This window comes from Mastomys coucha, unplaced genomic scaffold (assembly GCF_008632895.1).
Source record: "Mastomys coucha isolate ucsf_1 unplaced genomic scaffold, UCSF_Mcou_1 pScaffold9, whole genome shotgun sequence".
Lineage (NCBI taxonomy): Eukaryota > Metazoa > Chordata > Mammalia > Rodentia > Muridae > Mastomys > Mastomys coucha.
The window spans coordinates 10,063,629-10,085,944 of record NW_022196915.1 but is presented as its reverse complement, the minus strand read 5'-3'; the positions used below and the strand labels follow the sequence as shown (position 1 = coordinate 10,085,944).

General features: G+C 41.3%; 1 protein-coding gene across 33 annotated transcripts in view; it reads left to right on the top strand.

Annotated features, from left to right (window-relative positions):
• The window catches only part of Kcnma1 (potassium calcium-activated channel subfamily M alpha 1), a 744,152-nt gene extending 722,599 nt beyond the window's left edge, over window positions 1-21,553 (top strand). For 8 of the 33 annotated variants that reach the window (XM_031361054.1, XM_031361052.1, XM_031361049.1 and 5 more), the window contains 4 exons: window positions 272-466; window positions 2,811-2,929; window positions 4,402-4,626; window positions 13,637-13,787. In XM_031361054.1, the coding sequence (XP_031216914.1) occupies window positions 272-466; window positions 2,811-2,929; window positions 4,402-4,626; window positions 13,637-13,661 (564 nt within the window). In that variant the 3' untranslated portion in view covers window positions 13,662-13,787. Of the gene's footprint in view, window positions 1-271; window positions 467-2,810; window positions 2,930-4,401; window positions 7,035-13,636 lie in introns of those variants that run through there. The other 25 variants (XM_031361051.1, XM_031361084.1, XM_031361067.1 and 22 more) reach the window with 5 other exon arrangements.
• Window positions 21,554-22,316: the final 763 nt, after the last annotated feature.

Here is a 22,316-nt window from a genome sequence, read left to right as displayed (position 1 = left end):
TTGGGGGGGGGGACAGGGGGCACATTATCCTTTTAAGAAGAATCCTCTGAAAAAAAATTTTTAAGTAAGGATTCCATAGTAGAAACAGTGGGAGAGAAAAGACTGAAATAATTGGAGGCTGCTGTCTTTTCCCTTCCCATAGAAAATTATTCGAAAAGACAGGCCAGAAGCTTTCATGAGAGATACCAAGAAAAGTTGTAATTTGGAAGTCAGTTGTGGCGATTTTCGGATGTTGGCTTAAGAATGCTTCTCCTCTACCTTCTTTCTCCAGACATACTTCAATGACAATATCCTCACCCTAATACGGACCCTGGTGACAGGAGGAGCCACACCAGAGCTCGAGGCTCTGATAGCTGAGGAGAATGCGCTTCGAGGGGGCTACAGCACTCCGCAGACGCTGGCCAACAGGGATCGCTGCCGAGTGGCCCAGTTAGCCCTGTTGGATGGGCCCTTTGCGGACTTAGGGGTGAGTCTACAGCTCAGATAACTCATGAGCCCAGTGTCTGAAGCAAGTGTGATCTGAATGAACTGTGTTAGATGGTGATGAGCTAGGTATCTGCATGTCTCTCTCCCTCCCACTATAATTGACTAAAGAGATGGAATTTCTGGAGCCATATTTACCACGTCCCACACTTTATACAGAGACATTCCTGCAAATTCACCTACCAGGGCTTTGATGTGTTGCTCCCAGCAACTGAGGCATGGGGCACTTGCACCAAGGCATAATGGCTTTGGAGTTGAGAGCCTTTCCTTTCTCAGGTATTTTCTTCACAGAGATGAAAGGGGTAGGGCTAATAAAACACAGCTCAGTTTGGTAAGCATTTTAGCAGGGTCTTGATAACTCAGCCACTCTGCTTTGACTTTACCTAAGCATACGGATGCTCGGCCCCAAATCCTGGTATCATAGTTTTGTATCTGTATGCTGTTGACACAAAAATTACAGCTCTCATCTTAAAGAGGAATAAAAGATAGTTTATTATGGAGCCATTTGGAGGGACCACGGCTAAGGAACACATCTTCACATACCACAAATTCCTTGTTTCCACATGAAGACAGTCTCATGAAGTTGCACAGTTTCACAGAACCAAGAAAGCCAGAAATTGAGGCAACTTTAAAATCCATCGATGAATACATCAAAAGCAGATACAGCAGGCTGAGAGATTTCCTATAGGCCCTGAATGCTGTCTGATAACATTTTTAACTTTTGGGCTGGTGGCACTTAGTGGTCTGCTAATGAATAGATTTTGAAATGTTTGTATTAGTCACACAATGTTAGTTCTGATAGAGAGTGATTCTGACAGGACAGGGGATGGCTATTCTAGAGGGCTAGAACTAGCCTAAAGTCAACGAGCTTCCGGCCTTGCAGCATTCTTATCTTGCCACAGTACTGAAGTTTGGATCAGTCACTGGTCTCTATAGACACAGCTTCGTTTGAGGATATTTTGTTCATAATACTATCCAGGCATTGGTGGGTTTTGAAGCATCGAGGCCATCGTGTGTATCCAGAACCATTAGCCAAAGTGGCAGGGTCTCAGTTGGCACCTTTGATGTCTTGATGTCTCTAATTCAAGACCTTGGTCTTAGGATTTCTGAGTCTAGACCCAGCTACCCTCTCCCAGGCCTCCTTTAGTGGAGGAGATGAGAGCCTCCCTTTGGATTCTGTGTACTCCCTTGGGTCAAGCACTTCAGGAAAAGTGTGCCACCTTGACTTTTATTTCAAACTCACCTGAAGAAGGAGTTTAAGGAGTAGAATCATGTGTCTTGTGGATACTTATACTTCATGCACACAAAAAAATAGTGTTACCCAGAATGTCCCATTATGGAGAATGTCTTGTTTTGTAACATACAAATGCTTCCTTTTGGGCCAGGACCTACATTAATCTAGGGTCATTTTAAGAGGAATTCCATAATCAGTGGCTCTTTTCTTTATTGCTTCCTTACTAATACACTTGAATCCGACTAGTATTTTCAACAATTGTAAGATGTTAGACCCTTTGTAGTCTAATGTGAGGCTCATCATCCTGATTCAGCTATAACAAAGACAAACACAGTCTCTCTGTTCCTAATTAATCCACTCCATCATGCCACTCTGTAATGAAGTCCACTTGGAGTCATGTGTCTGCATGAAGCCCAAAATTTGTGATTCATTTCCAAATTAAGAATACTGTTTTCACCTTGTGTACCTTTGTGAGTCAAGCCCCAGAGCTTGGGGTGTGTTTGTGAACTGATTAGTATCTTGAATCCCAGTTATCTCGCCTGCAGACTCCCACATCCTCTTTCCCCTAGACATCTCTGAGGTCTGCAAATTGTGCTTTTCACACAGTCTTCATCTGAAAGAGTCTTCTCACCGTAGGACTTGCGGGGGTCTCTTACTCTCGCAGTGGTTTTCATTATCACTTGGGCAGTTTTGACATCCTGGTCCCATCACAGTGGACACAGCCAAGTTGGGGGTGAAATAGAATCCTTGCTTTGTAGGGTTCCTTTCTTCACTCTAGCTCTACAATTGAGACCTTCCAGTGTCACCCCCCAACCCCCAACCTCAGATGAAGGAAAGCCAGAAGCTTGTTTGAGCTATGAACAGACCTGTGGGGACACCAGAGGAAGCTCCTATGGTTGTCAGATCCCCAAAGTCAAAGTATACTGTGGGTGGTTGTTAGCCACACTGACATCTTCAGCCACAGTCTCATGGCATAGACCCTCTACTCCAGAGACAAGGAAACAAGCTTTGATGAAAGTTCTCTTGCCCCCAGACCTTGATTCCCAGAAAAATACAAACTGATGTTTCTCTCACTCCCTTTGTTTTCTCCCAGGATGGTGGTTGTTATGGTGATCTGTTCTGCAAAGCTCTGAAGACATATAACATGCTTTGTTTTGGAATTTACCGGCTGAGAGATGCCCACCTCAGCACCCCCAGCCAGTGTACAAAAAGGTGAGTGTGTCTTCCCACTCTGCCATCTCACCTGAATGCAGTGGTATGGATGTTTTCTCTTGTCTCTTCCAGGCAAACATCTCTGTGCGCATGCCTTCAGTACACTGCCTGCATCAAATCTAATACTGAGCTGAGGACTTAGGAGAAAGATTTCTTTTGATTACTAATAGTATATGTGAAGCCATTGAGGGAAGAATTAGTGCTTTGTACAGCAGCTCCTTTACCATTGTAGAGGTCAGAATCTCAAGCTCTTCTTCCATGCATACTTTCCTTGTTTCCTAATGTGGAGATACTTCATATCGCTGATATTTTTGCTTCATATATTTTGTAGTTGACTCACTTTCATATATTTAATTCTGTGGTTTTTTTTTCTGATCTGCCTTAATTTAATAAACTCATGGCAGGAAAAAACATTAAGGATGTATCTTAGAATTACTCAAACCCATGAGTTTGTATAGTATACTCTGAGAAAGAGAGCCATAGAGGTGTTTCTCAGATCTATAGATTACAATTATCTGAGGGGTTAAAATAAAAATACCATGATTACAGTAATTTAAGGTATGTGTAAGGAAAAAGCATGCATGCACATTTAAAATTATATAACAATGTTTATATATTTAATGCCTGGGAATTACAGTGCTTAGCCAGAGCTAAAAATTGTTGCAGACTAATGTATTGTTGTACCTCGGTAAGTAGGAGATTCACCTGAAGAGTTTCCAAAGACCAAGTTACAAAGCCCCATCCCGGGGCTTGTGATTCAATAAATCAGGCAATAAGTTACTAAAAGTTTTTTCCCTTTTGTTTTTTGTTTATTCATTTGTCCCTTCCTTTCTTCCTTCTTTTCAGTGCTAGAGAATAAACCCAGGGCCTCTTACATGCAGGGCAAATGCTCTACCACTGAGTTACACCCCTAGGACCAACAACCAGCATTTTCCTGAGGTTCCTGGGAGCCTCTGAGACCATACTTTGAGATCCATTGCTGCAGGAGCATTGCTGACGACCATTGTTGTGGCTGGTGTCAGCCAGAGAAAGCCTGATCTAACCGGCAGAGGGTGCGGTCAAGTTCTCATAACTAGGGAGCTATTTTGTTAAAGAGGTACTAGGTATGACAAACAGGGACCCCGTGGTGTGTATCTGTGACTGTCAAGACATTCTAGAATGGAAGTTACAATGCAATGATGTGACTGTCACGAACTTGACCCTTGTACATTTGGCCCATGTGAATGATGGTGTGGCTTTTCCATTACCAGCTCTAACCTAGTACCTTTGCCTGGGCTTCGAGATGCCTTGTTGAGTTAAACATGAAGATTTCCTTTAATTTGGAAGCAAATTTGAGGCGACTGGACCAAGCATATCATTCAGTTCCTCAGATAAATTGAAGCAGTCAGGCAATTAGTTCTTTTAGGTTACAGGAGAGTCCAGTGGTGTGCCTGCTTGACCCAGCCTGAGATGCCTTTGCTCTCTCTGTCTAGGTACGTCATCACCAATCCCCCCTACGAGTTTGAGCTCGTACCGACAGACCTGATCTTCTGCCTGATGCAGTTTGACCACAACGCTGGCCAATCCCGGGCCAGTCTGTCTCATTCCTCCCACTCCTCACAGTCGTCCAGTAAGAAGAGCTCCTCCGTCCACTCCATCCCGTCCACAGCAAATCGGCCGAACCGGCCCAAGTCCAGGGAGTCCCGCGACAAACAGAAGTACGTTCAGGAAGAGCGGCTTTGATATGTGTAGCCACCAGCACCCGTGTGTGAAACTGTATCTGCTACTCATTTCCCCAGTTGGTATTCCAACAGAGTAACTTTCCTGTTCCCTATAGTCCCCTCTTTTTTTTTCTTTTCTTTCTTTCTTTTTTTTTTACACATTTTGCATATGTATGATAGTGTGCATGTGGTTGTCATTTTTATTTCACCACCATAAAACCCTTGAGCGCAACAGCAAATAAGCAGACGGACCAAAAGTTATTTATGATTCTAGGGGGAAAGTAACCCAAAGGCATCCTCCAGACATAAATAGCTCACTGCAGGGGTGAGTTCACAGGTTAGAAGGGAGCACCTGAGAGTTAGGCAAAGCAGGTTTATTCTGATTTATCAGGATCATCGGAATGCTTTGGGTTTTGCTTTTTCTTTTTCTCTTTTTGTTTGTTTCTTTTTTCCTCTCTGTTTTTATACACACACAATAAGTTAGCACACAATTGTTTGAAACAAGCAACCAAAAGCAATGAAAACGCATTGATCGTTTCCACTCTGGGCTGAAGAATCGCAAAACATTTGAAAAGCTTTCCAAGTGTGGGCAAAAAGATGATTAAGTATCTGCTTGTTGCGAGAGAGCATCGGAGATTTTTTTTTTTTTTAACTTATTCACCAAAGCCTTTTTGTCTCAGAGCTAGCATCTTTCAGGTGTTTAAGTGAATGTTTCTAACTTTAACGCAGAGAGAAAAACAGGTTTCCACTCCTGGATGTATCAAACCTTAGTCATTTCAGTTATCTGAAAAGAGGTTTGATCACATATTAAGTTGTTATTCTGTCTCCTTATGCTGCCATAGGGATAGCTAGTTTTTTTCTTTCACTTTTGACATTTGGGATGAAAAGCCATATGTATCATAAATATCAGATGTAAGTCATTAAGAACTGCCTTCCTGGGACTTTTACATCCTTTAAAAGGTGAATCACTTACCTTATGTACAGAATAAATAACACTCAGAAAAGAGCAAGTATTTTTCCATGCATTCTCAAGGGACCTTTTTCCTCCCCTTTGTTTGACTAACGAGGGCCCCAATGCCAAGTACAATTCAGGCTGGGGCAATGGTGGAGCAGGAAGGAGACAGAACCAGTAGTAGGTAATGGTTTCTTGTAGGAGCTGACGTGCTCCATAAATTGGAGGAGGATGGAGCCACAGTTGACTCAAGAAAGAAAAGCTAGCGACCACGTTTAAATTGCTGGCACAGCTGCATGATGCTCTGTCCAAAAGCAGAAGGCTGGCAGGAAAGGTCTGACATAGGTACCTTTTTAACATACAGCCAATTCCTATAGGTAGATGAGTGACAGGAGAGAGGGCTTCTCCCTTCATTTCAAGATTGGAAGGAGGCGGCTGCAACAGTGAGCCAAACACATTGCAGTAGTTAATTTTTTTCTTTTGTTTCTTTTTCTTTCTTTTCTTTCTTTCTTTTTTTTAAAAAACAAACTATTATTCAGCAAAGGGAGGGAAGATAGACAGATACCTTTCTCCAATATGCAACTATCAGATGCATGCAAATTATGTTTTAAGAACATAGGAGTTCTGAAAAATTGGCCAACTTTACCATAACCAAATTCTGGTATGGGTAGACTAGCCTTGGGCTCATATGAACTTATTTGAGATATTTACTTAGAAATCCATTGATAGAACAGGGGTTAAAAAGGAGGGGGAGAATCTGTCATATCTTTATCATCTCTTTTTAAAAAGGAGTTTTTATGGTGAATGTTTTGGGCTTAGATTTTTGGTCCCCTGTTCCCTCCAGCATGATGGTTTTGGCGATTTGCTTGCTGTGTGATTGACAAGCACTTTTACTGACAAAAATGGTGAGGCTCTGTCAGAACCTCCACCTCCCCCCACACTGAAGACAGGGCCAGCACAGTATTCCAACCAGCAATGGGTGGGGAGTCATTGTATACATGTAAATTTAAAAGTCCTGTGAGTGGAAGTATTTTTTTTTTCAAATTATTTTTGTCCTTATGTATTTGATTTTATATATGACATCTAGCTATCTCTTTATATATAACTATATATAATATACACAGATATTATATATACTATATATACATGTCCCCTAGTTTTGGATCATAAGAGATCTTCATGCATTCTTTGCAGAGGAGGTTATAAGGTTACGCCTTCAGATCATTGATAACTATAAGAATGTGCCAGTTAAAGTGCTCAACAGGAAATGACAGTTTCAAAGCATTGTAAAACTCACATAGCTTACTTCTCTCTCTAAAGTGCAACAAGGATGACTAGAATGGGCCAAGGTATGACAATTAATGGTTCTGCATGACCTAGCCACTGCTGGGGGTTTTCTTCTATAACGTTGTCCTTGTGAAACTTTTGTGGAATTAAAAAAAAAAAGGAGTTACAAATTTTATTCTGTTATTGTTTATTTTTATTTAAATTGTTCTGTTTGTGGTTCTCTTTCATTTGTTTTGCTTCTCCACCCTCCCCATTTCTCCTCCACTTCCTCTCTCCCTCCCTTCTTCTTCTTCCTCCACTTTCTCAATTGCTCAGCGCAATGAGGCTGTGCTGCTGCTATGGCTAGATCCCTTAGAGTTTGTTTTGGTGTTCTTGGGGGTTGGGTAATCTGGGGGTAACTTCTCTCCATCTGGCTTGCCTTCAAATCTGCACGTGGCCTCCCTGCCCACCTCGGTACCTTGCCCCAAGTCCAAAAGCATTTTCTCATTGAGAAACCCAGCTTCTTCCACTGCCCCCATCACCACTGCCCAAACCCAGCCCCACTGGTCTGTTCACATCTCTGTGTTGATCTTGGCAAGACCTACCAAATCGAACAATGATGCCGGTTGATAGATGTTTTTGTAAGACATTCACAGCTATTCCATTTGGCAAATATGCTTCTCTGTTAATAGTTGACCCTCCTTTGGTCCGTAGGAGGAGGGTTATTAATGGTAAATGCATTGGTCTGCTTTCCTGTTTGATCAGTAGGAACCAAAGTCAAAGCAATCCACTTGAGTGCGCATGCCCAGTTCTGAAGGGGCCGATGACTCAGTCTGGACAGAACTCACACGTCTCTCCTACCACCTGCGGTTCAGACATTTGTTAAATCCCAACCACAAATGGGGCAGATAGAAGTCAATCCAAAGTGTCTTTTTAATGCAATTGATTAGTGACTCTAGTAGATGAGACTGTAACTGGAATGGGAACAGACTATGACATGAGATGAAATCTGGGAGTTTTCTCTGGACTTTGGGCACATAAACCCCACTGGGGAATTACAGATCACTGAGAATTGATCAGAGGTGACTACTGACATGTCTGATGGCAACGGGAACATGGTGACTTCTCTTTTATTAGCTGAAACTTCTCTATTATACTCTTCTTAATAGAGTGAAGATGCTCCTCCAACATTTGCCACTTGACTCCAGACTCCCTCTTTCAGGAGAAGAGAGGCTCTCTTAGGAAGGAGGCACACGGATTCTTCATACATTGTCCCTTCCCTACTTCTCCCTTGTCCAAACTAGAAACAAACAAGGAATGTTAGAAAGTGAGAGAACACTGTGAAAAGAAAAACAAACACATTTTATAAGAATCATAGCTTGGAGCTCAGTGATCTGCCCAGTTTGGAAGAGAAGCAGTTTGTTAGCCATTCAGTATGCTTTGTTCAAGTTTTGGAAAGGGCCAATGTTAAGTAAGTTGGGAGAGAAGGAGGAAAAGCTTTGCCCCAGCTATCTGATGACTGTGGAGTTGTCAACATCCCTAAAAGCCGCCATTGGGGTCCTTCTCAAATCCAGTTGAAACAGACCCTTGCATTTTCCAGTCCCCTATATTTTGGAGATTTTTCCAATTCCATTATGAAATTAAGGCTTATGACACAGGATATTAAAGTTGACACACACAATACATATTTGAAATCATTTTCACATTTTAAACACTCTTATAATTTATCTGCATCCCCTTGGTTTACTCTTGGGAAAGTGGCCATTAATGCCCGGGGTGTTGACACAGCTGATTTGCTGGTGTCAGGCTCTTGGAGGCAGATTCTGTTTCTAAGCCAGGGGGACAAGCCCTGTGAGCTTAGGGACTAGAGAGACTGACTATGCCTGTTGGCAACATTATTGAGATCCTATGTGACCAGAGAAACCTTTGACTGACTGTCTTTCAGCATGGGGAATGCCTTAAAGGTGTCTATATCCCAATAGAGACAATTACATCAACCTTCCAGGTTCCTATAGCAACAGGCCCCTTGAAGAACAAGAAAGTACAGAAACTTCTGGGAGCAGAAGATAAGACAGAGTACAAATCAATTTCTCCACCAGCTTCCATCAGCCAATCCCTGCTTTGTCATAACATGATAAGGGAGTAGCTGTAGGCATCTGTCACTGAGCTGAATAAGTATCTTCCATCAGGAAACTGCACATGGAAGTGAGCAGGAGAAACTCCATTACCTAAGAGGCAAGAGTATCCTCAGGGTTTGGCTGGATGCAAGGATGGACAGTCAGCATGGTCCATTACAGAGAAATGAGATAAAAGGAAACTTGTCAGAGTCCTGTAGAAACTATGCTTATGTTTATGGGATGGCTATGTTCTGCTGAGGTAGGAGAGGAAGAAGCTGTATGCATAGTTTTGCCTGGGAGGCATCTGGTTTTGTAAGCATAGGAAGCTTACCACACTACCTAGCAGAAATGTAATCCAGGAAACCACATGAAGTTGCCCTTACAGGTTGGAGCTCTTTGTAGCTATTGCTGTCTCATTGTCCTCTGTATCCAAATGGGATCTTTCCCTTCCATGCCTTTGCTCTCAAAGCCTCAGCTTGTGGTGCCAAAGACAGCCAGTTTTTCCAAGTGTCTTTACTGTGTTATCAGCTCCTCACTTCAGCAGTCTTCTCTGGGGAATAGTGATGTGAAAAGGCCCACAACACTGACCATCCAGTGCCAACAAAAGTCCCATGTTCACAGTGCAATGGTTTCTCCCTCTGCTTTGGGATCTTTAGGTAGTTCAGCCCTTCTTTACCATAATAACTCTCCACCACGAGGAAGTCTAAACCCTTGCTCTAAACTAGTCATTTCCTTATACTGGCAATTGAAGACGCAGGTGGTTTTTCAAGGCTCAGGACATTCATCAGATGAAAACTGGCATCAGAAACAAGGACCCACTGTGTCACAGCCCTGAACTCCCCAGCATAACACCATATTACCCCTTCCTCCCATTCACCTTCCAGGTGAAGACTACCCACAAGACCCTTCTGAGTCATCTCTGTTGCCACAATCTACATTCTTCAGTCTAGCCCCCAATTTATAAACCCTAGGTTTCTGCTTCTGGCTCCTCCATTGAAGAAGTTCATTTGCAAATACAACATTCAGAAGGTACGACCCACCCCTACACCATACTCATACCAATGCTAACCTTAAAGCTAATGCCTAAGGCAATCATTACAGCTACTCTGCTCAGCAAGATACAGTTGTAAACTCATGATCAAACCAGATGTAGGGGTTATTAGAATCTTCATATGTCAGATATGGGATATAAAGAACACCAAAGTCTACACACTAATCTTAATCACTAAAATACACTGCTTGAATCATGAATAACAGTAACAAACTTAGCAAATATTATTTGCTGACCATGTAGCTAAACGTGTAGTAAGTCGCTGATACCTATTCCATTGACATAGCCAACAAGATTAGGAAAGTTATTTTCTCAGTCCTATTCTATAGAGGATGAATAATAATAAGATAGTTGGCATAACCTTTTCAGAGCAGACAGTATGTGAGAGATCCAGGTATACTTTATCCTAGCCCACAAGCTAGTGTCATTTCATTGCCCCGCCCTCCACAAAGTGTTTCCAGAGTGTACATAGTGGTTTAGTTGGCCCACTGTGTGACACTCACAAAAGTGTAGCTGTCATTTTTACCTCCAGTTACTTTCTCAATTTTATTCTGTTATACCAGCCTGCTCACCACATATAGGGACATGCCCTTTCCTTCCTATCTTTAACTGCCTTATAACAAAACTTCCTGACAGGTCACACAGTGTCCTCAGAATGAGGCTATCATGTATACATTAATGACAAGAAGTTTATGAACAAACAAGGGTATTTTGTTTTGTTTTGTCTTTTGATGTTGGGTCTGGTACCAAGTAGGCACCCAGAGATTAGAGAACTTCTTGTCTCAGGTATGAAATAAGGCTACAGAGAACAGAGATAAGCAAGCATTGGAGTGGAGTTGCCTTAGCCACTTGAGTACTTATTAGAGTTCCTGGTTTGAGTCCTCTTTCTAGTGTCCAATTTTGTACTGATCCATTACACAGCTTTGTCTTTAAGTGGCAAAATTCTGTGCACCACATTGTCCCCATCTTACCTGAAGGACATTACACAGAAGCCTAGTGGCTGATGACTATTAAAGGTAACCCCTCTGATGCTGTTTGGGAGGCCTTTGTCCCCAAACACTTTAGACAATGTCCAGAGCATCTCACTAGTTCCATTTCCTCAACATCTTACTTGACCATGCCTCCACAGCGTAGACATTCAGAGCTCAGGAGACACTGGAATTAAACAGTGTCCTGTCAGGAACAGTGAGACCCTCACCTCCCAGTGAGGCAGTGTTTGCCTTCAACCCTTTCCTTGTTTGAAGCTGCATTCTCAAACCACATGGGCTATACTGCCTAAGTTTTCTATTTTGGACAAGAAATTTAAAGAGAAAGGAGCTTAAATGAGGCCAATAATGTCATCTTTCTCACAGGCAGCTGGAGGAAATTGATACTCTTTCCGCGGTGAAAGGTCAAAATGCCCTCTTTGAATTGAACTGTAAATACTAAATTCTCAACAATTATTCTCAGCAGCAGTTGTAAAAATTTCAGCAAATTGCAGCTGTTTTGTTTTTCATCTAAAGCACACCCTCCTTTCCATCAGTGAGACTTCCTCTTCCTACCTGGCACGTACAAGCCACCACTAATTCCCTTCAGCAAAATCATTCTGGGTAACTGTTTGGCCAAGAGCCAAGGGCAGCTTGGGCAAACAGCATAAACACCAGGCTCCTCTCCGAGAGCCATCTCTGAACATAAGCTGTTTGAGGAAGTCATAGTTGGAAATTGTTTCAGAGACCTGGCAATGCTTTTAAAACATGATAACTATCACACTTTACTCTTCTCTGAAAGGTTAGTTTAATCGTAGATCACAAAAAAATTGGTTTCCACAAATGCATAATGGTTCATCTATGTCACACTTGAACTAAATGGTTTTTTAAATGGAGCTGAAATTATTTTGATGTGTACACAGTCCCAGATTTCTATACAACCTTTTTTAACCAGCCCATCAGGAGTCTTGCCTCTAAAGCCTCATTAATAATTCAGATGTGCTGATGACTTTAAAAGATCTATGGAATTGAAGCTCAGGGAAAGAAAAAAAAAGAAAACCTCTGCTTGACAAAAAGATAAATGAATGTAGAAAGAAGCTGTAGGAGGCTGGCAAGCTGTAGATCATCTCAGAACAGATTGTAACTTTATCATTCTGTCAGGGGGAATAATTTAAAGCACTTAATCAGTTAGCTTCACTGTGAGGATGTAGCATTATGAATTCCTATCGTCCAATCTGTTCAAATCAAAGAGAACTTAATTGTAATAGGTGAGAGAACCAGGGCAGGAGGGATCACAGAGAGGGGCACACAAGAGGTAGGAAGTGTGCTGAGGGCTAACTTGGGCTCTTGAACCTTCTTCAGGCATTTCCCTAGTCCCACAGGCAGCCATATAGAGGAGCCAGGGAAATGGTGGAAAAAGCAGAGTGATCAAGAACTAATTCCAGATGCTTAACCTTAACACACATATACATGCAAGAGCACACCACACACACACACACACACACACACACACACACACACACACACACACCCTACACGCAGCAAGCTGGGCAATCATTTTAACAGGTAGGTCCACAACCAGACACAAGGCAGATGCAAATGGTTTTATAAGCAATAAGACAAACAAAACCAAAACCAAACCAAACCAAACCAAACCAGACCAAACCAAACCAAACCAAACCAAACCAAACCAAACCAAAACAAACCAAAACAAAACAAAAAAACAAAACTGAAGCAAGAGGGATCATCATCTCTTGGGTAGTGAATATGTTTGGAAGCTGCTTTCCTTCCCTAAGCCACTGCAATGAAGCCTACAATACCCTATGCTAGATATTCTACTGCCTAGTTGCTGCCTATCTGTGCACATGGCTAATTTTTCAGAAAATTTCAGTTCTAGGAAGAGGCATACATTAGAGTTAGCCCCTGGAAAACAGCACAGGCCAGCTAAGAGGATGCTCCCCTGCAGAGACCCCCCCAAAGGCCCTGACTCAGCCATCTCTTTCATCCATTTCTGTCCTTAGCTCTTAGTAGGAAAATGAAAGTGGCAAGCCACCATGAGCTCTCTGCTCACAGCTTGGGTTATTATAGTCAGCTGAGATATGACCACCTGTAACTCCTTCTATGACCTCATACTCGTGGAGTTCTTGTACTGTAAATAAAAGCCACTTCGAAATTCTCTTTTGGAACAGTTTTCTATTCCAATTTTCACTCTCATTGGCCAGCAAATCCTGTGGGATTCCTTTAAGGGATGCAGACCGGACAGAAGTGGTACAGTTAACAACTGCCTTTGAGTCTGCTTATCATAACAAAAAATCAAGGCAAGGCTGGGAAGAGGTTAAACTGCAAAAAAGATTCTGAACCATGTGCTCTGCAGTAGGGATGGTGTTCATCTACTCCAGCATAGTCTCTGAGATTGGTCTCCTCCTAGTATCTCCCAGTCCCAATAGCACATTCATTTCGTTCTCCACTTGCTACAAGGAGGAGAGGCATGGTTCAGGTTCCGGGGCTTCTGTACACTGCATTTCTTAGCAATTACTCACTGCCGGCTTCTATTGATTACCTTTATGCATTTTCAATGAACTTTCCAAAAGCTCAACCTAGGACTAATTAAGCTTCTCATTTCTCCTTCTTGTTCTCTATCCATTTTGCCCTTTAGCAGAAAAGAAATGGTTTACAGATGAGCCGGATAATGCCTATCCCAGAAACATTCAAATCAAGCCCATGAGTACCCACATGGCTAACCAGATCAACCAATATAAATCCACAAGCAGCCTGATCCCTCCAATCAGAGAAGTTGAAGATGAATGTTGACTCCCAGGAGACCAGAACTATTTTTTTAAAGCCTGACAAACTTCATAAATGGTGACGTGACTTTTCTTCCTCTTACATGCTGAATCACTGGTGGAAATTCTAGAATAAGCAAGAATTGCAAGAAAATAAAGTTAGACAGATCTTTCTCTTTGCCTTGAATACTGCTTCCATGTATTTTGGAAAAGAAAATGGTTTCATTTATAAATGAACATACTAAAATAGTCATGTATAGCTTTTAGCGTTTTAAATTATTTTTATTTATTAGAAAGAAAATATATTTTTTCTTTTTTTTTCATTGCCAGATATCTTCCCATATATTACAGAAATGCAAAATCAAAATGAGTAAGTGGCCAGATTCCTTAATGCACATTTCTCTTCTTTCTCTCTTTTTTCTTTGAGGAGAATGATGGTCACCACCCCAATTTGTAATGAAGGGAAATGAATTACTAAAACAAATTTAAGATGGCCAACAATGTATGCACATAGTTTAGTAAATCAAAAAAAAATGTCAAAAGAGTGGAGGTGAATATTTCCCTCTCCCCTGGATGAGTGTATGTTTTGATCTGCATTGACACCAGCTCTTAACAAATCAAACTTCATTATCTTCACAGTTGAAAGTCATATCTTTGTAGTTTCAGTTTTCCTCCAGTGTTTCTTATCCTTTGTTTATATATTTAGAAGAAAGAACTTCTTGTAACTTTTCTGCAGTTGCCAGATCAGGTTTAAGCAACCAGCTCAGGATATGGGGAAGAGTTATAGGCACATCTAGAATGTGAAGGTTGTGAGCCAGAGGCACCCAAGAGCAGGCTCTGTTGTTCTCATGGTGAGGCCTCCTCTGCCATGCTTATGCTCCTTGTTTCATACTTCTAAGTCACCCAAGCAAGTTATGGACTGTGGGAGGATCTGGTATGTTCTTTTCCCTGTTCAGAGCTTTTAGTCTGAAAGTTGGTGAACATCAACGAATAGTTTACCTAACAATAGGATCTAAGAAGTATGCATGCTTATCACAAATTTTTGGTTTAGAAGTCAGACAATGTCCAATTGTCAAGGAGATGACTTTTGCTCAGATTTTCATTTGTTGGCTTTCCTTGGTCGAATTGCTGGGACAAAACATTCAAACTCGCTAAATTACTTACAAAAAAAGAAAATAAACCAACCGACCAAACAACCAAACCCAAACCAGTAACAACCAAAAGGAAAGTAAGTCATGCTCTTAACATAGACTGTTAGAAAAAGGCCTTTGAAAACTACCAGCAATGAAATAAAATGTGTCGGCCACTTCAACCTGTGGTCAAAAGATTTTTCTAGCCATCAGATGCAATTGTGATGTCTGAGCTCTGCTGTTGCATGCACGCCCAGTGTATAGTCACCTCAACAACTGTTTTCATTCCAACGACTCAGAAAGTCTTTTCAGCTTCATAGTGATCAACCTCTGATATGATCATCAGGGTCTCTGGAGAATTTTGGGTGTGACTGTGATTTTTATTTTCTTAAAAATGTAAAATGTGAACACTTTTCCAAACTAACAAAAAATAGCCCCTACAGTCCCATGACATCTCTTCCATGAACTCTTTAGGCCATGATTCTGTGGTACCTAATTATGATAGTTCAAATCAGATCAGAGCAAAGCAATGTGGTCACCATGGAAACATATGTCCACCTAGGACTCCAATTACCAAGGTAGGCAAAATGAGCTTCCACCTCTGTCCACTCCCTGCAGAGCCAATATAGCTGTGCTTCCACCTTGTAGGCAATGTCCTGCAGTGACTTGTCGGACTGTGGTTACTCTGTTGTCACACTTTGTAGAATTAGTTCTATAAAAGTATTGTGAATATAATGTGTGTCCAATTGGATTGTTAACACAAAAATATTTATAACCAATCACTAGTCTACTCAGGCTAAAATGATGTCAGCAGTTTTATATTTGGGCTTATAAACATTTCTTGGTTTCCAACAGAACTCAGATGTGTTGGTGGGGAGAATCCACTGCCAGGATCTTGACAGCATTCCTGAAAGCTAAGACTTCCTTTAACATCATGATTTTGCATTGGGGTTACCTAAGTACATTCATGTCAATCCACGCTCTTCTTTCCTTCCTGAACCATAGTAGGCTCTTCTTTACACTCATTCTGATTAACCTTACCTCTGAATTTGTCTTAGTTCTTTGATCTCCTATGGTGACCAAGGGTGTTTACCTAAATAGTCATCCATTAGAAAAATAATAGTCTCAACACTCTATTCCATGCAAGGCAGGATCCAGAAGCATAATCCCCATTTCACACTCTAGCTAGAGATTTAAATCTAAACTTGCTTCTCATCCACAATGGCTCTGATTGTTTCTTACAGTAAGGGGATCCCTCCACTCACCAAGCAGCTTCCCAAACTCTAGATAGTAGAAATGGATATCTACTCCCTAGAGTAGATAGAGTAATAAATGAGAAACAGATCAAGTGTGATTCTCAGATTGTACAGAAAATGATCACGTAGTGGCCCCATTTGATAAGAACTCACAGCGACTCAGTTGAAACAGAAATAACATTTGCTAAAAAAGAACTGGAGGGCTCAAGGCAACAAGCAAAGTTCCCAGTTTGTTTCTGTTGGTTGAGTTCTGAGCCCTCTGTAGGATAAAACACTGCCTTTCCATCTACATTCACCTGAGTCCAATGGTGGTCCTCTTTGGAATATTCCACATTAGAAGTCTCTGACCTTTAGTCCCTGATCAGGGTTTCAGAAAAGCTATCTTGGCAAACTAATGGCTTGGGTGCTTTGGAAATCAGTCCATTTGTAAAACAGAAACCACCTGTGTAAGAGTACATCATTGCCATCACCATCTTTCTCATGGCGGCAGTTTGTCTTTGTCTAAGCAACTGTATTTTGAAATTACCCTCCCCTGGTATAAGATAGCAGAAGATATTCACTTAAGGTGTTTTATGTTTATAAATTGATTACATCAAAGGCACTTGGAAGAACAGCCTTCCTTCTATAAGTTATACTTTGTTTTTGCTGTTGTTTGTTTGTTTTTAAGTGTTGGAAGACTTTAATCAAGGAATTAGAATCGTTTGGATTGAGTTGGAAGTGGAGAGTGGGAAAACGTACAAAATTAGAGATATTTTGAACGGAAAACAGAAAGTGCCCGACTATGCTTGATTTAGAAGTTCAAGAGCACTCATAATAATTTTAGCTATTAGCTATAAAAATGTTCTTTAAATCCTTCAAGATTCAGTGACTTAAACATGAAGTTGATTTGTTGAGATGGTAAAGGTCTCTTTAAGACCAACTAAAGCATTGGTTGCCTTGCCTCAGCCAAGCCCTGAGAGACAATTTTTTTCCTGAGCTGTAATCATGGCTCTTCCGATCATATTATCCATATAGCATTTCTGAGCTAAACACACTATCCACTCTCTGCTCTGGACAAAGAACAGTCAGTATAGTTCATCTCTCTACTCTCCAGCTTGAAAGCTCTTAGAGTGGAGATGCAAAGGTTTATGTTCAGACTCACCTCCACCACTGATGAGCTGGTTTTATTCACTATAGTTTCTCTTTACAGTCTCCCTTCCCACCTTCCCTGTCTCTTGATGCAGGAGAGATTTGGATAGTCTCTTCATTTCTAATACACATCTCCAACAATATGTGGAGAGAGTCTGGACAACCCTACTCAGCTGCTGCTATTCTCATTCATGTCCTTCATCTACGCTCACCCTTACTTCTCATTTTGTTCCATTTGTCTGGTTGTGCTCATGTTCGCACAGTGTCTTTGCTGCTTACATTCATAAGTGCCATTTTGAGTTGTCATTTTCATCCTCCAGCAGGACCTTGTGGAAAGAAAAATAGAAAGACATAGAAAAGTACAAAGAAAACCAGTACAAGTAGGTGACTCAGAGTCATCTTGATTACCAAGAAATCACACAAATTCACTGAACACTGAGTTCTTTTAATCATATTTTCTGCTTTTAGAATGGTGGTAAAGTCATAGATATAGTAGCCCTCACTACTTAAGGCTTTATGTATCACTTTCAAAAGCTTAAACAAACTGAAGAATCACTTTCAACTTAGATTCCCACTAGATTCCCTTTAGGCCTCTGCTGTTTTCCCCATGTTTTTAATAAATATGTTTCTGCAATAAAAACAATAATTTCTCATTTAAATCCCATGATCTCTTGATAAAACAAGGAGTCTCTTTGGATTCATTTAGGTTATTTAAGCCAAGTTTATCTTAACTGGTCTTTGCCCATTCGTGGCCAGGTATTAATAATTCCAAAATTATCACTAAAATAAGGCAATGCAGAAGATATTTTAAACTTCATTTTTGAATATCTATGATAACAATGATTTTAAAATATTCAGAAAGAGACCCATGTGACCAAAGACCCTTATCCCTGCACTTGTTAGGATCCCCCTGCATTCCAGTCTCACATTGCTTCATGGAGAAATGATTCTCATTTAGACTTTTTGTTCTAGACCACTCTTTTTAATTGTGCTTTTGAAAATGTTGGCCGGGTGGTGGTGGCGCACGCCTTTAATCCCAGCACTTGGGAGGCAGAGGCAGGTGGATTTCTGAGTTCGAGGCCAGACTGGTCTACAGAGTGAGGTCCAGGGCAGCCAGGGCTACACAGAGAAACCCTGTCTTGAAAAACTAAAAATAAAAAAAAAAAAAGAAAATTAAAATGCATAACTCCAAGTATATATCAAAAGGTTAGAAAGAAGAACAAAAAGAGATATGTGCAACACTTTAAGAAGCCCTGGAAAGAGGTGGTACCTAAGTTGAAAAGAAGAGGTTCCCTTGAATCATGAATGGGAAAAATGATAGGCTGGGCTGTGGAGACTTTTTAATAGGAAATACTTGGCTTGACGGGAGGCACAAGGTTCGTGAGTTTTTTCCAATGAAAGGAGCCTTCAGAAGCTATAATGCACTGGTACCAAGGTGATTTTGCCTTATGGAGCAACTTACCTTCAAAATTAAGTTTGTGTCCATGCACTCACTGAAAACAATATATGGCAAGAGTTCGAAGAAGGAGCTAGAAAGTGGGTGAAGAGCCACATTTAAATTGGAGCATTGATTTAGAAAGTCAGAGAGAGTCACTGAAAGGTCCAAACAAAGAGTGATGGATAGTAGTGACTCTACCCTTTGGAGGTCGAAGCCTTTGAGATGTTCTGCTCTTTCTGGAAATTATCACAGAAACCTAGGCTCTCAAGCTGAACCATCTTCAGTAGCCTGAGGTCCTGTGGTTGCACTCAACAACAGCTCACCATGAAGAACACCTACCTTCCTCCTACATTTCCACCCTGTCATGAAGGACTCAATTATTAAAATACCCATGATGGGTCCACCACACAGATTAAAGGAAAGGAATAGATTTTCAGGGTTTTTAAAAAAAAGAGTCCTGCTAGTTATATTATTTTACAGATATTAATATAATAAGAATGCCAGGTAGACCACCAAGAAATCATAGAATAATCAAGAATTAAGAATTTCTAACTATGAGTGAGCATTATCAAGGCATCTTGTCAGGTAATCTGCTAACTAGGACTTAGTAGACAGCACCAGTACATGTTTGTCAGAGGAATGGATCCAGTTGGAAGGATGAGTATGACACATTCTTGCTTGCGGTAAGCTTAAAATCCAACTTAAAGGAGTGCCCTGAAGAGCCAGTAGAGAAAGAGTAAGCATGTAAATAACATTATCCTCCAATAGAACAGGAGACAAAGGAACAAGCAGTTTGAAGTGGTTAATCAAGACTTGTAGACTAGATGGGGTTTCAGAGGTAGGTAAGCTGAGGAGCAACATCCTGGTTCACTCAGGAATGTGGATAGATCAATGATTGCATTAGTCAAATAGTCCCTGTGCACCTGTTGATGGACAACTTGTGTCCCTTTTTGGCAACAGAAGATGTATTATATAAAAGATGCATCCAATAAAGACTTTTTATTAGATGGGCTACATAGCAAGTAAGTACCATGACAGTTGTGGAAGTTTGACTTGGATTCTAAGGCTGGGTAGGAGTTTGAAAGAGTCTATATAAAGGAATTGTTTACTGCAGACCCCAAGGACAGAGCAGTGCAGAGGGACAGAAAGAAGAGAAGAATGTGAGAAGAATTTAGGCAGCTAAGAAAGAGGTTGTTTTCTTCCCTATAAAAAGAAGGGGAGAGACCTATTCCCACCATGAAGATGTTCTGGGCTGAAGATGCAGACAGAACTGAAAAGATGCTCTGGGAGGTCCAGGTCCTAAGGAAGTCCCTTATACCCCTCCAACTTAGTGCCCCAGGTAACTATAAAGGGAGAAGTCTGGATGAGGTTTTTCAATAAAGAAGAAAGCATAGGCTTAGATGATAGGTCAGTAGAACTGTCTGGGGGCTACAGCCAAGTTTTCAGGGCCTCAATGGAACAAACCAAGCTGATATGATTAGGACAGAATATCTATTTAGTATTGGGAGAGTGGGAAACAGAAAGGGGGTTTAAAAATAGAGAAAATGAAGCATTAAATGTGGGTTGAGATGCAGGTGATCTGAAATGGTAACTCAGAAGTATTGAGGCAGATTGGAAGGACCAGTTTTCTCTTTGTCTTTATCTCATGTAGTTGCCATGAAGACTGGATTGAGTGAGAAACTAGCAGGCCATTCTAGGTCACTTTTTACACCATGGAAATGGAGGATACATGGGCATCTAGGTCATCAGTGTGCCTTCTAAAGTACCCACAAAAACATCTTGAGAGGTGGTCTCTCCTTTCAACAGTTCACATCACTCCCATTGTACCTCATCCTTCACCCAGAACCTTCTAGTTGCAACAGCCTTAGTACACAAAATGCTAAGGTCACCTCATTTTGATGGCCTTTCTGGACAGGGTAAACAGCAGAGCTTTTTGGCCAAGTGAAAACTGATCTCCTTTCTAGGTAGAATATTAAATTGAAAAGAGCTTTCCCCTGGTCTGTTTATCCCACAAGGAACTTCTGTGTTTCTTCTTGTCCTCCAAAGCTGACCCCAAAGCTCTCCAGGGCCTGTGTTAGGAAACAGCACCTGTCCTGCTGTTTAGAGTCTTAGATGGAAATGTACACACACAACACATGTGCCTGTCAAAGCATCTCAGAACTTCCTGCCCTAGGGATCCAGGAGGTAGTCATCCAGGAGGAGGTAGTCATGGGGAAAGGAGCCCCTACAATGAGACAAGTCAAGCTCCAGGTTACACTAAACCAGAGCCCTTCCCACCCCAGTACCTCCGTTCTTCTTTTCCTTCCGCTGTGTACACATTTGACCAGAACTGCAACATTTCAAACATAAACCCAGATCTGCCTGGAAATCCTAATTAAAAACGTTCTGTTCCCAGGTGGTACAATCACATCCTGCCTAAAGTGTCTGGCTCACGTCCCACCATGCAGATGCTGAAAAGAGACTTTTCCCCACTTAACACCAAAACCTTCATTTGGGATTTCTTCAGGGGACAAAGGGAAAAAAAAACCAATTCAGAGGTACCCATATGCAGAGGTCAGCCTACAACATGTTCATTAAGGGAAAAGAGCGTGGTTTGTTTCTCTGTCTTACACATTTTGATTGCTGGCATGGTGACTGTGGCTATGATAAATTATGTAACCAGACAGGAACTAGAGAAGAGAATAAATGCTGGTGCTCTGAAATGACCTACCCAACTCTGTCATCTGTAACAACCAGTGATAACTCTCTTGTCTTGTAAAAAGGGTTTGTACATAACTTGTACATGGTTTCATTTTGTATTTTTCGCAGATTAAAAATTTATGTATTTGTGTTCTAAAACAAGGAGTGTTTCTCGTTTCTTTGTAACTGTCACATAGGGTGTGGGGAGGGTTACCCGAGAACCTATTTAACCTCCTCCCCCTGTATGAAGGTGAAATTGTGGACCAGAAGCAGCCATGAAATTGCTTCTCCAGTTGCAACTGTGAGCCAGGGTGCTGCCCAACATTGCCATGAGCAGTGCTGGGGAGGACTGGCTACTAGTGTCATTGAAAAGCTTAGAGTCATGCAGGGCCTCACTGGGCTAGAGGGTAACACACTGCTACAGATGACTCCAGAATATAGGGGTCTAAAAACATGGCCCACATTGCATAGAACCCTGAGACGTAAACACTGGATCACTTCTGCCACCTGCTCTCATGCCAGCTACCCTTCCTCCCTATCTGTACAAATGAGCCAGGTCTCCCTGCCTTTTCCTTATCAAGACACAGAGGTTGAAGCTTGCTTAAGGGGTGGGCCTTCCTGTTCTTCTCATCCATAGATGGAATTTTCAAGTCAATAATATCCAATAGCAATGCTGCGATTTGAGTCTTTAGATCTTCAGAATCTTGTGACTCTGAAGTCCTTATAGGACATGAGACTCCTTAGTCTAAGACTGACCTGGCTTTTGAGAAAAGAAGATGCTGGTGAGAGGGTTATGTGTATGTACTGTATAGAGACTGTCAAAAATTAATATCATTAGAGATTGTAACCTTCTTCATTAGCCAAATGTTAGTGTTTACATTCCTTTATTGGAACTTGGTGGCAAAACAGTATGTAATAACAT